Source organism: Diadema antillarum, unplaced genomic scaffold (genome assembly GCF_040938485.1).
Source record: "Diadema antillarum isolate AM-2024a unplaced genomic scaffold, OU_Dant_1.0 seq00000357_RagTag, whole genome shotgun sequence".
NCBI lineage: Eukaryota > Metazoa > Echinodermata > Echinoidea > Diadematoida > Diadematidae > Diadema > Diadema antillarum.
The window spans coordinates 818,624-833,683 of NW_027271363.1; the positions used below are offsets into that span (position 1 = coordinate 818,624).

At 36.8% G+C, this 15,060-nt stretch overlaps 1 protein-coding gene across 1 annotated transcript in view; it reads right to left on the reverse strand.

The window, feature by feature from the left end:
- The window catches only part of LOC139731106 (uncharacterized), a 91,896-nt gene extending 83,626 nt beyond the window's left edge, over positions 1–8,270 (reverse strand). The window contains exon 1 of the mRNA XM_071641986.1: positions 8,031–8,270. Within this exon, the coding sequence (XP_071498087.1) occupies positions 8,031–8,106 (76 nt within the window). The 5' untranslated portion in view covers positions 8,107–8,270. The remainder of the gene's footprint in view (positions 1–8,030) is intronic.
- Positions 8,271–15,060: the final 6,790 nt, after the last annotated feature.

Here is a 15,060-nt window from a genome sequence, read left to right on the forward strand (position 1 = left end):
ACATTCTACCATGTAAAAAAATCATAATAAAGCCTAAAACATACGGAGATATCACCATTTCTTTTCAAGAAACCATAACCATGATAACTGTTAACAATTTAGTATTTGAATTTGAATTTGAATTTGAATTATATAAAAAAAAACATTCTTATCAGATCTATTTAGTACATCTAACAATATTTAGCATTAAATATACTGATTTAAGTTTGTACATTAGTTGTTCTATCCCTAACTCACAGTTCAGAACTAGCTTGAGGAATTAAGTAAAGCTGGGTTTTTGTTTTACGTGCACTAATGGGAAAAAATGCCTTGAACGACAACCTCCATTAATTAGCGCCATCTTGAATTTTGTGTGGATACTGTTTTTATCGCTAATTATTACACATTGGAAAAATTTGTGCCAAATTCCAAGCTCCTATCTCTTTTTGGAAAATACTTTCTGTTCAATCTTATCTGCCTCAGAACAATCTACTATGATGAAATGCTACAGTAATAGCGACTAGCGTCACCTACCACTTGGCATGAAAAGTTAGTTTGCATGCAGGTACTTGCAAGTCACTAGACCATTACACAGTATTACATGTGACCATGTAAACACATTGTATGCAAAATTTATAATGCATGAATATAATTTTTTCAAGTTTTAGATGTTAACTTGTCAACAGTGTATGATATTGCCTGTAATTCCAGAAATATGAATTATGTCTCAATCTCAGTAAATCTCAATCTCAATTGCAGGTTTCAAAATAATTCTTCAGTTCTTCTTTGATAAATACTAAATCATGCATTTTTACATTTCTTCCTTTTTTCAAAAGAATATAAAAATATGGATCCCCCCCCCCCAAAAAAAAGAGAAGCAAACAACCCCCCCCCCCCAATTTATCACTATACACAGCTAAAGTGATATCAACTTTTAGGAAGTTTTGCTCTCCTTCATATGACATCAAATTTGTTGCAATCCAATGTCTCTATCAAATTTTATGTTTGAAATGTTAAATTCAATAAAAATGGCGGCCCTATTGGGCCGCATCTGTACTTTGGAGGTTTTTGCAACAAATCTACTGAGGTGTACTTACGGAACATTGCTTAGTATGCTTAATATTATGTATGATTTTGTTTATAGAGAGAGTGGAACTCGAAAAGTAAGCACGATCTTGGATTTGACCCTCTGTGACGTCTTTGGGAACAAATGCGTGCAAATAAATATTATGTGAAATGGGATTTCAAGTTTGAGACATTATAACTCCTGAACCAAATACAATACTGACCTCCAAAATATTGATTATATGGGAAAGATTTTAATTTCTGCATGGTTTTCATAAACATTTTGATTTAATTTTTTGTAACTTTTTAGAGAAATATTCATGGTGCATTCTGAAAAATGTCTCCATAGAAACCTATGATGGTTTGAAATAGCATTAAAATGTTCAGAATATATAAAAACCATATTAATAGACACCAAAACAGACAAAATTGTATAAAAATCGAAGTGATACATTTGCTTTGGCGCAATACACTATGTCAGCTTTGATGGCCTGCAATCTTGAATTTTTTGAGTGATTGATCCAAATTTTGTTTTAAACTTTCTATAGCAAGGTTATTTCAAGCTTCTACTTCTATTTGAAAGATATTTTTTACTTCATCTCATCTGCTTCAGAACAATCTACTTTGAAATAATAGCAATCAGCGTCACCTGAGCTACCACTTGGTATGAAAAGTTAGTTTGCAGGCACAAACCCTTGTTTGTCAAAGAAAAAGTCTGCATTTGCCAAGACTACTACACGTACCACTGGCACTGCTACAAGCGCCAGTGCCAGTGGGGCGTGTAGTAGTCTTGGCGCGCACAGGCTTTTTTTTACTACCAACAAAGTCTTGTCACAACTAAAGTGGCCATTTTTACATAGTGAGTTTTCAAGTTTGAGACATTATAACTCCTGAACCAAAAATGGTACTGGCCCCTAATTTTCTCCAAATATTAATTATATGTCAAACAAAATTCTTGAAACGTTTCAAGATAATCCTTCAGTCTTTCTCTGATTTATGCTGAATCAAGCATTTTCATGATTTTCCTTTTTTTCAGAAAAATATCAAAAAATGAGTGTTTTTTCCTTAAAATCTCAATCCAGTTATCACAATAACCCACAAAAATGGTATCAACTTGTAGACAATTTTATTCTCTTTCATATGACATCAAATTTGTTGAAATCTGATGTTTCAATCAAATTCTATCTTTCAAATAACAAATTCAGTAAATATGGCGGCCATCTTGGACGCCATCTTGGATTTGAAGGCTTTCGCAACAAATTTTTTGAGGTAGACCAGTGGAATGTTGTTTGTTACAATAAAAACTTGAAAATAAGCATGGTCTACTTAGTTTGTAGAGAGAGTGCAACTCACTCGTTAAGTAAGCGACTTTTTGGGGTTTGGCCCTCCGGTTAAAAACCAGGTGCGTGCCAGACCCCAGGTGCCAGTCGAAAGAATGCGCGCACTGGTCTAATATCGATCGAAGAACTCGCTGGTGAGTTGAGTTAAAGGAATCATTGCAAAGATGTTCTGATTCTTTCGCCTTTCTTTAGGCGCATACATCGAACCGTCGATTATTGTGTACTTGATCTAAGTACAATGCATTTATATGTTCCCGAACTGTTAAAAGGAATTGATTAATCACTCAAATGCAATCACAGAAATATATGAAATGTCTCATATGCCTAGACAAATTCACTGCGATGTCCTATGTGATGCAGCCACCACCCAATTAAACAGCAAAATTATGACAATTAATTTCACGCTCATCAAAACTGCCTATTACTTTTCATTATATGAATTTTGGTTATCAACACTCGTTCGTGGATTTGTTTGTTTGCATGTTTTGTGTGTATTATTCCTCGATCCTGAAAGACGTAATAATCATTCGCATCGAACGTAAACTGTTTACCGTAACTGAGCCTATGGCGCATTCTATCCATTAAACTTGCAGTAGCACATGGTGCATTCCTTTGAACCACGTGTTTCCCATATCGGCACATCCAAACACATTAGCGATCATCGTTATGGCGAACTTTCCGATTACAGTCAGGGGAGAAGAAATCGTAATACTGTACATGTACTTACGAAAGTGATTATGCTTAAGATCAAATAAAATGAAGAAGCTTGAAAACAACTTGGCAACACTCAATCAAGTTTTGCATTCTCTCACACAAATGCTCTCTTGAGAAAATGAAAGCATTCCCCCTCCCATGTTAGATAATGAAGTTTCCATTACTACAGCCCAGCAAGTTTTGGGAGTGTACATGAATGTTTTTCGGATAGAGTCAAAAGGGACCTAAGCTTTCGATCATAGCAGAATCTTCGTCAAAAGCAAAATGGCAAATAGGCAGAAAAAGCAACCACATACATGTAAAGCGACTTCACACAACAAGAACAGTCAGGAACAGGCAAGGGACACGAAACAAAGAAAACAAAAGGAGAGGGTAGGATGTCATGGGCAAGGAGCCCAACAGGTAAAGGGAGGGGGATTAGAGCAGGAGGATGGACAGACAAAAGGCAGGGGAAGGTTAGTAATAGTCGTGAGGGCCAGGGGGCAACCATTGAAGGAAAAGGATGAATATGGAGGCAACATCAAACAAGATAAGGAACAACAGAGAGATAAAGAAAGGTAAAGAGTGAAATAGCAACAGCAAAGGGGGGGGGGGGTGAGCAAACAGCAAGCCCTTGAAAGGATCTGCACAAGTACCAAGAGGAGGCAACGAAATGAAAGTGAGAGTCAATCAACAAATGCAATTAACCATATCAAAGTATGGTAATAATGATACAGCAATAATGATGATATTGACAAAACAAACTAGAATAATAATCATTAAAGCACATAAAAAAGGGGGACACAAAGTCCATGGGAGAGAAAACGTATACAGTGTACTTGCAAAGCAAGTATCAATAGGCAAATTAAATACGTTTCAAAGAGCTGGTTCATATGAAATCACCTTTGATTTATGATTTTACAAACAAGAATTTTCTCGCTTTCCTATTTCTTTTATTACTTTAGTAATGTCATGATATTTCATGATGGTATGTGTTCTGTCTTTACATGGCAAGATAGGGTTTTTCTTTTCCATCCAGGGTCAAAGAAGAAAGTGATAGAAAGATAATTGAAAGGATAGAATGAAACACCTACTCAGCAGGCTCTTGATATAACAAAAGCAATTCATCAGAAATGCAGTACAGTTCTAAATAATTTATCAGTGGAAAAATGAGCAAAGAAAATGGGATTTCGAGTTAAAAAGGAGTAGGAACATCGCAATTGACAGACTTGGGCTTGATGTGCAAACATATTGTCTAACTTCTGGTTGAGTTTCTTCAGAGACATAAATTTTGGTAGCAGTAAACCAGAGTGAAAAAGGCAAAAGGATACAATTAAATGCAAAAATAAAATGCAGGTCTCTAGACCACTCCAGTGCACGATCGAGCGAGCCAACACTAAAACCGCCCCCCAGGGCCAGGCCATGTCGTCAGTGTCACTCTCGTCTTACAGGCCTACATTATACATGTGTAGGCTACTCGTTTCGTACTCGTCATCGCCAACGTCATGATGGTCGGTCACACGAAATAAATTGCATCATCAAAAGAGCTCGTATATCAACACCACTAGATAGTAGAATCATTATTATTATCACTATCATTCCAGTCAATCTCATCCACCGCGAAACCCTCAAAATCCCTCTCAAAACAAACCTGTAAACGATTCAGACATCGCAGACCTAGCTACACATCTGGCACACAAAAATGAAATGGAGGTGGAAAACTACGATGAATACACAAAAACTATCGACGATGGCATTTTACCGTAGCAGAAAATACACAGAGTATCTTGCACCGGAAAAAAAATGGATGTGGAAAACTACGATGAGGAAAACTAGGTGAAAACCCGATGCGTGAAGACGAACGATGAAGACACTTTACGGTAAAAATACTTACACGGAAACAAACGAGTGGGTACGATGTCCCCGCACACACGAAGATAATCGACAAATCGTTCAATCGAAAAACTCAACAAACACTCGAACAAAAACTCACCCCAAATTGTTGCAAACAAGGTAATCACTTAATAAAAATGAGAAAACTAAACTCTCAGAAGTATGATTGTACTCTGAAAAGAAAGGGATACAATGATACGAAAGCAAAAGAGAGAAAATGAGAGAAATGGACGGGAAACCTAGACAACTTCGACGAAGGGAGAGCTAGCGATTCGCGATTCGAGCTAACTTTGTATACAGTGTAGCTGTGTGTGTGATGTGTACAGAGGGTTGAAAGCGTTGAAAGGGTTGAAAGCGTCGAAAGCGTTGAAAGCGTCCACAGCTTCGGAAAAGCGTTCGGGGATTTCGTTGAATTCGTTGAATTCGTCCAAAATCCGTCCATGAAGTCTGGACGCAAAAAGCGTTGAAAACGTCCCCGACGAAATCAACAACGAAAAAAGCGTTGGGACGAAATTTGGACGCACTTTCGTCGGGCGTTTTCTATTGCGCGTACTGTATGAATTGATGATCTACATGTGCTCACATCGTTAAAACTCTCAAATTTAACAGTGTGAAGAGATTTCACACCGTGTTTTACCTTCTGTTTTACTCTGTTGGGCACTGTGTTCTTTCCAACAGGGTGTATTGTAATGCTTGGTCTAATTTTCTTCAAACCTTACTATTGAATGTGAAAATCCTACTAGTAATATCGCTGTATTCGCTGAATCCATAAGGCTGAACTAAATTCGATTTTCACTTGAGTTAATGGTAAGAATTTGCGGAATTGCGGACATAACTGGCACTGCTGGAATAACCATGTTACCAACTTTCTCGTAATTTTAACCATTCTCTTCCAGTTGTCATCCTTGCTCGATTTCCCCAACTGCGGTAATGAAAATTAATACTCTATCATATCCACTGAAAAACCGCAAAACTCGAAAGGTTAGTAGAAATTATAGTACCATCAAAGCTCAATATTTTGCCTGATTGAATGGTCCCTTAAAAAATGTGTAGATGTCTACTTTTTCTTTCAAAAGTGTTTCACATCGAGCTCTATATTTCCCAACTGTTTCTCTCACATAGAATTACTCTCTGACAATGGACCAAAGCACTTAAAAAAGCACGTCATAACGTCTGTAAATAAATAAATTGCTGTAGATGTTTTGGTTCTGTTCTTATATCTGTATACTATATTTTGTTCATCTCTTTGTTTAAAAACACGAAAATGATTGCCACTATTGTATTTTTTTTTAATTGCTTACTTGGGTCGGCAAGATTTTAAGGAAACTTTTAATTCCTCGTTGGCTGCTTCCCTTCAGCTTGTATGTGTTTTCCCGGTCAATTTCATAAATACTTTTGCCATTCAAGTTCCTATTCCGAGCATTCGAATTCACGCATTCCACGCTCGCAGCACTGAATCAGCAATCAAATTCAAAATCCGGTCATTCGAATTCACTATCCGAGCATTCAAATTCACTGTCGGAGCATTCAAATTCACTATCGGAACATTCAAATTCACTATCGGAACATTCAAATTCACTATCGGAGCATTCAAATTTAAGAGAGGAGCACGCATTTCATAAATGAGCATTCAAATTCATGTCAAGCTGGCGACGGAATCTCGTCGGTCATTCAAATTCGTGAATAGGCAACCATGTTCCAAATAACTGCATTTAATTTAAAAGAAGTCCTGAATTTAGTTACTTTGGGGCCGTGTATGCATGTGTTTCTCACTTGGCTTGGAATATATTGGGATTTATGTTGATTATTTATTTTGCAGTAGAGGTCCACCTGTTAATTGACAATTTTGAACTCGCGCTTAGCAAAAAGGAATATACAGGCACATGTCCCTCGGATTGGACATGAAATGGAGGTCCCATGTGTGAGAGAGTCACAACTCATGCACGTAAGAGATCCCACTTCATTTATTCATCGCAAAGAGCACAACATCCGACTGGACCCCATATGGAAGACCAGCTATTGCAGCCGAATATGGGTTATCCAGCCATCTTCTTTGATGGAAAATGAAACAAACAAACATTAGGCACTGTATAGGCCTACAGACGAGCATAATACTGAGGATTGGTTGACACTTTCGAGGGAAAAAAAAACAAAAACAATTTCGACTAGTATACTGAAACTGATACATGAACATTTCATACGTCTTGTTTTTTGTGTATTGCTGTCTTATTGATTTACTTTTGCGGGACTATGTGAGATCATTGTGTGTCAGTTTGTCTTTAAATTGATGAATTGTCATTATGTGGTTGGTGTTGGGGCGTTGTCAGCATGCAGTATCATCAATAAATATGATTGAATTGTCGTTGTGTTGTTTGGATGCACTGCTGATTGGACATTACAATTTGAAATTTATTGAGATGAAAAACAAAGAATACATGAACAGAGAATAATGTAGAACCTGTAAAAAAAATCATAATTACACTATATGCAAGCCTTCATTGGTTGTGTTGGCCCTTTTTCCTTTCTTAAAAGTCTACTCCATTTTCCTCGTTAAATTCATTGCACGAAGTAGGAACTTGATCGCCTAAAAATGAATTTGAACGCTCCACACAAGCTCGTTGGGACTATCACATGACTGTCGCATGAATTTGAATGCACGAGTAGGAAAGTCGGTGCTCGCATTTTGAAATTGAATGCCCAATTGTGAATTTGATTTCACGAAAACGAAATAGAACGCCCATAAATGAAATTGATCGCTCGGATTCTGAATTTGAATGCCCGAATATTTTCGCGTGTGTGCGCTTTGTGAATTTGAATGTACATTAATGAATTTGAGTGACAAAAGTATGAAATTGACCGGGAAAACCTATATAATCATGTATTCCATGTAGATCTGTCTTTACTCCGTGCTTTGTGATGATTGTTTATCATCGCAATTCTTTGATGTTTTTTTTTTTCGCTGAACAAATGAAATGAAATGAAATGAAATGAAATTCAATTCGATTCAATTCAACAGCACGATGTGAAATAACCACAACCAAAAAGACAATGTCTACTCACCAGGCACAGTTGATTGACTTACAACAAAGAAGCAAGCAGTCTGAAAGAAAATGATGTATAATCGCACCATGTCCATAGTTTCCGATCTGCAAATTTCGCAGCCCCTTCAAATTCGTACATTGAATGTGGAGGCGTTATATTTGGAACTGCAGTATAAAATCCTACGTCAGGGACACAAGACATTGCATGTGAGACCCAAAGCGAAAACTGAGCCAAGTGAGAAGGGCTTTAGTCAGGTCAGTGTTTTCTCAACGTAGTGCGAATCATGAGACTGATGGTAGAAATCCGACACCACTTTTACTTGTTGGAGGAAGAACATCAAGTTTTTCCTGGGAGCGTGTCAGGCATACATAATAGAACAGGAGATGAAAAAGAAAGTGTGAATGTGAGCTAAAGTGAGAGAGAAGGGGGGGGGGGTGGCACGAAAAGAACACCGCAACACACACACAGAATGCATACGACTATATGTTTGCGCGGGATGTGTTCACACAGTGTCTTTGCTTTGCAATATATTTCATATATATATTTCATATGTTTCATTATGGTAGTTTAGGCAGCCATGAGTGAGTGAGAGAGAGAGAGAGAGAGAGAGAGAGAGAGAGGGAGAGAGATCCCTACGAAAAAAACAAAAACAAAACAAAACAAAGGTAGCCAGAGTATCCCACGCACCTGAATACAGGGAACTCCCGTTATAACGAAGTCCTCGGGAAGTTAAGTTTTCTTTCGTTTTATCAACATTTTTTTTTTCTCCTTTATAGGGCCTACGTAGATGGTATGATTCTGGAACAGCCTTTTTTTTTCCTTCGTTGTAATACAACCTTCATTATGACGGAAGTGCAATGTACAGTAAGCATTTGAACAAAAGAGAAAAAAGAACAGAAAAGAAAAGAGGAAGAAGAGCGTAACGCTCAACATGAGAAAAAAATTACTATAAATAAATAAACTTATAATGAAGTCCCCGGGAAGTTAAGTTTTCTTTCGTTTTATCAACATTTTTTTAAACCTTTATAGGGCCTACGTAGATGGTATGATTCTGGAACAGCCTTTTTTTTTCCTTTGTTGTAATACAACCTTCATTATGACGGAAGTGCAATGTACAGTAAGCATATGAACAAAAAAGAAAGGAAAAGAGGAAGAAGAGAGTAACGCTCAACATGAGAAAAAAAAATTACCATAAATATTCCAGTGAAGATTAATTCTTATTTTTCTTAATCTAAATGTCTATCAAGTTAATGCAAACAGGAGGAGTACCAGTCACAAAGCAAGCGCTGGTAACATAAAGCAAAGAGGAAGTGTTTAAACGCACAACTTCACGGTCTCAAGTTTTGCAGTGAATGATAATTGGATAAAAAACAAACAAACAAACAACAAACAACAACTTTGGGTCTTTCATGAAATAATGCTTTTCTCTTTCTTTTTCTTTTTTTTTTTTTTGGGGGGGGGGGGGGGGGGGGGGTTGAACCTGCGTTCCAATACTCTCGTGGCGTCCTCTTCGAGGCCATTTCGCCTCCACACTGAAGTGTAGTCTGGCTTCCAGACCCTCTGCCCACACTATTTCGCTATTCATGATATTGACGCCCTCAACGTCGAAAACTAGCATAGTTTAAGTTGATTTTGTCGAAGGCGGCGACTTCGTCACGGGGCGGCGACTTCGTCGCCGCGGAGTCCAGTTGACAAAGGGTCTGGAAACCAGACTATTGAAGTGCTGACATGGTGCATGAAATACCACGCACGACCTTGCGAGGGAACGGAAACAACACATATCAATTGCCTAAGGTGATTTTCATTTCAAAGAGGTTTCATACAAAAATGCTGGTTTTTACGATTTCTTGTTTACTTCTTTTGTGAGTGTTAATTAGTGGGATTCTTTCCGTTGTTATTTTCATTATGGCATTATACCAAAGTCGAGTGATTTTTTTTTTTTTTAATATCTGCGCAAATTCTATTATCGAATCCCCGTGTCTTTTCCGCGCATCTTTTATGAAAAGGGGCGGCGAATGGTAATTAGCATCATAAAGGACATATCCTTTTTAGAGGGTGGCTGGCCATAATGCAGTGTTTAAGTTCAAGTTGATTTATTTCATTTCCAACAAAATAATTAGGAATACAATAAGTGAGCCATAAATGCATTGCATATCTATCTCTGCAGTAGATCCAGTTTGACATATATTGCTTTAAATGCTTTTGAGTGGCAGCATCAAACATGGTATCAAAGGGTATGAATTGTTACTCCATCATTTTGAATCGGATTACATCCAGTAGATTGCATTTGTTTACTTGAAAGCTAACTACACTATCTTAAGAATTGCACTTCTTTTTTTCTTTAGAACAGTATTAAGTGTAAATCAGAGCCAGTTCTGTTCAAAACTTGAGTGTGTTAATTTTGTGCGCATGTTTATAATTGAAGGTTGAAAGGAATGTCACCGAAACACCGTCAATCTATTCAAAACTATGCAAAATTCTCTCGCACTGATTTGGATTTTCACTGGCAGATGCGCTGATGCAAACATTTCTGTAACAGACTTGAGTTTGAACCAAGAAGACACTACCTTATATAATATTTTGTGCAACTGTATTCTATTTCATTATTTTTATTATTCTTTTTTTTTTAGGCGGTGGAGTGAAGGGAAGGGAATAAAGGTTCATGGAGAGCACAATGTTATAGTAAAGCAAAATTATCACTTGATAACATTCTCGCGTCTCTAAGCATGACGAAACTGTCCTCTAATCAAGAATTTTTTCCTTATTTCATTCTTGCAACACCCTAAAGAAATACGTATTTGCCGTATAGATGGCGCTGTTTACCTTGCTGGAAAGAACACAGTGTTTAGAGTATGTTTACAATATGTTCACATATTCGACTATGTGAAAACACTCGAATTTAAAAGTGTGAAAGTGATTTCACACTGTGGTGTGATTTTTACGGTGATTACATAGTAATGTTCTGTTTCTGATGATTGACAATGTGTTCGTAATTTTAAGTCATATTGATATATGGTCAAACGGTCGAATTATCAATGTGAAGAGCTTGGTTACAATGCTTTCAAATTTTGTTTTACACCGTAGGGCATTGCGTTCATTTCCGCAGGGATCAAGTCAAGCGTTCGACTGAATGTGTGCCCTATTTGCCTAGTATAGTAAGAGCTTGTGGGTCTTTGAACCTGTTCCCCAGCCAATGGGCTTTTTCGCCTAGTGTGTCGAACTCGTGGGCCTAATTTGCCAAGTGTCGAGCTAACTGGGCCTTATTTGACAAGTGTCTAGCTGGTGCTATGGACTCTATAGTTCGTGGGCCTATCTTACTTTATGCCGAGCTCATAGGCCTCGTTCACTAAGTGTCTAGCTTGTGGGCTGTATGACTAGGGGGTGTCGGTGTTTTTTTTTTCTTTTTTTCTTCTTTTTCTTCTTCTTCTTCTTCTTCTTCTTCTTTTTCTTCTTCTTCTCCTTCTTCTTCCTGGTTTTACAGAGTACCATTCCAACGGTCTTTCAAAAAATATTATCTTTTTTAAACTGCGACCTTCTCAATGTTCTTTTTTTTTTTCTCTCTCTCTCTCTCTCTCTTTCTTTTCTCCCCCCCCCCCTCTCTCTCTCTCTCTCTCTCTCCCTCTCTTTCTCTCGTTCTGTTACCTTTCTTTTTCTGCATGACAGCGACCTAGTGTAGGAATCCTGGGTGCTTTTTTTCCGCATAGTTTGGTGTCCATAATATCTTAGTTTCTTTTGTTTTTCCCTTTTTATGTATAACAGTATATCAAACATATAGGCCTAATTTGTTGTATAACGTGTGGGAGGAAATATACCCTACAGGCAATGCTTTTTAGCATTCCTCCCCAATTCCACTATGTATTGTAACTTCATATGTAGTCAATCTTTTGTAATATATTTGTGTTGGAAATGGAGAAAATAAAAGGATGAATGAATTATGTTGGCTCGGTAAGTGATATAGAAATGTATCAACGAGTTTTGTTTTTTGTTTTTTGTTTTTTTTTAGGGGCTCACATGTCTTTCGAATTCGAGTGTAGCGGAATACATAAAAATTACACAATAAAATGTATATCTTTTATATAGTAATATACTTGTAACGTAATGCCATGTGACACATGTAAACAAGGAAAAATAGATAACAAATATGCAGAAATAAAAGTCAGGCATTTGTCTCTGTAGCTAATACAATGGAAATATAATTCATGAACCTATCCTGCTATTACTTATGATATAGTTGAATAGAAATGTGAAAATATGACCGTATATATATATATATATATATACATATATATGTATATTATAAGGATAATAAAAGCAAATAGAACTTATAGGATTTCAAAATATAGGCGGAGATGAAAGTTATATGTTTATTTATGTGGTTTGTACAAAAGAAATATCTACTGTTCATGAATCTAATGTCGCTATATTGAAGATAACTAAACCCTGCTTACAAATATGATTATTCGTGTATTATACGCTTACTTGAGCATGTAGCTTAATAATTATTGATGGAACCACTAATTATGAAGTTATGATGCTTACATAGTTTTATCCTCTGTGAAGTACGATCATTTATGTAGAGATGATATTCGAAAATTTAAAAGTGGAGGCACTAATATGGCCATAACCGTATGAACAAAACCTCTCATCTTCTACAAATGGACCGATCTAAAAATTCATGAAAGTGTTATGAACTTTACCCGACTTTAATGAGACTTGTCAGGTGACTGACCGCTGAATGCATGTTGATTTGATCTCACAGAGATTCAATATATCTATTGTATAAAGATTACTAGAAACTGAGACACATTAAAAGTACCACTTCTATAATACAAAGGGCGAGAACGAGAAAGGGTAAAAAGCAAGCACCTTGTTTTCGAAGCATGTATCTTAACCTCAAGCAAATATTTCATGCTTTAAGTGCACTCTCGATCTGCTCTTGTTACATCCCCTTCGGTACTCGATATCCTTTTTTTTTTTTTTTTCTGGTGCTATAGTGTAGATACAATCTATAGGCTTTTTACACTTGTAAATTTTTGCTTAGTCCCGTACCAAAGGATAGTCCCGTACCAACGGTGGGGCTAAGTCCCCCCCCCCCCCCTTAGCCCCACCGTTGGTATGGGACTATCCTTAGCCCACTTTCTGTTTACACTCGTTTTTGCCAAAGTGGGCTAGCCCCACCGATAGTCCGGTACTATCTGGCCCAGCAAAACAGCAGGGTTAGCACCGCAATTGCGGTGCCAAGCAAGTGAGTGTAAACAGAACGAAAAACTAATCCTGGGCTAAGCAACGGAGACGAAGTCCGACCCTCACTGACCAATCAGAAACGAGGTAATCAAGTGCTGCCGGTACGTGCGTGTACGTGTACAGTACACAGCGTAATCATGAATATTCATGTGGTTTGGAAAGTCCGGGGCTAAGAAATACGAGTGTAAAAAGGTCAGTTTTCTCCTTAGCCCCGGACAAGAGATAGTACGGGACTAATTGGCGAGTGTAAAAAGCTGAAAAAATTGGTACGGGACTAACGATAGTCCTGGGTCAGAGAAAGTCCGGAGTTAAGAAACACAAGTGTAAAAGGGCTTAAAATGGACAATCTGTATGAACATTCTATTACATTGTCCTCTTTCCCTGCAGTCAGAGCCAATGATGCGGGCCAAACAAAGTGATAACACGAGTAAAAGAGAAAGGGAAGGAAAGTAGAGCTATTAATTGATTACATTACATTAAATTTTATACATGCCTAATATTGCTTTCTTGAATTATAGTATTCCCGCGTGAGGAAATATATATCAAACACTCTTAGATAAATTATTTCTGTTACAAAGAAGTCACTCTGTGTCATATGTCGTACTGCATTTTTGTCTCATACTGACCCTTTATTTTTTTAATACAAAATGTTGAAAAATTAAAGATCTGTATTTGTTCAATTTAGGATAATTCATGTATGATTATATCTTCCAAATATATTTGAAACAAAAGTTTAGAAGAAATCAATCTATTCAAAATTATCCGACAAGGAGATGGATTGACTTCAATTTACCATTTTTGAGAACTTTACTGGCTCAGAACACCTTCAAATGGACCAAAGTATTTGAACTCATTTCATAACAGTATAATATTAGATCTTTTAAGATTAGATTAAAATGATAATTCCAACTTAATTGATTTATTTCAAGGGGGTGGGTTGTTGGGGAAACCCTGTGGGATTAACTTAAATTGTGTTATTTAATTATGAATTATCATAATTATTATCTCCCCTATATCCCTATCTGGGATTATTAAATGAGCCACGTGAACAAAAAAGAAAAAAAAAGAGAGCAACATTACCAAACGCAAAGAAGCTTTCAAAACTTAAAAGACTGGTCACAGAAACTGTAAGCAGAAATTTGCATCACAATTGTCTAAAGTTTACGTACAATATACATTCGGCAGTCTTGAGTGTGTATACAGATAACTTTTTAAAGGGTCTACAAATTATCGTGAACATTATCACCTCCGCCAAGGAAGTTATGCGTTTGTCGGCGTTGGCTTCTTTGGCTTAGTTGGCTATGTCTGTTTGCAAAATAACTCAAACAATTAATTATGATAAAAGTTTCAGGAGAAGTTGACAATGACACCACTGACCAGTTTTGTTGTTGTTGTTTTTTTTTTCTGCCTCTTGAAAGTACTTTGGATAATAAATGAGGGCGTAGGGGGAGGGGAAAGAGCATGTTTGTGAGCACGTTGTTTGAATAGTTCACAATGATTTTATGTGGAACGTGTATTCATGTGCATTTTTGTTGACGATTAGACGTCACCACAAAAGATAAGAATAATAGAATAATTCAGGTATATATATATATATTATATATATATATATATGGAACCTAATTTTAAGATTGATAATGGATTTAATAAAACTAATACATGCTTTACTATTCAAATCACCTCAAACTAAATTGTACAGTATTCAGCTGTAACTCATATCAATGACAGTGTCATCTGATATATGGTTTTCGAACTATTAAGGATCAAAAGTGGGAATTTTTTTTTTTTGTAATTCCTAGTACTT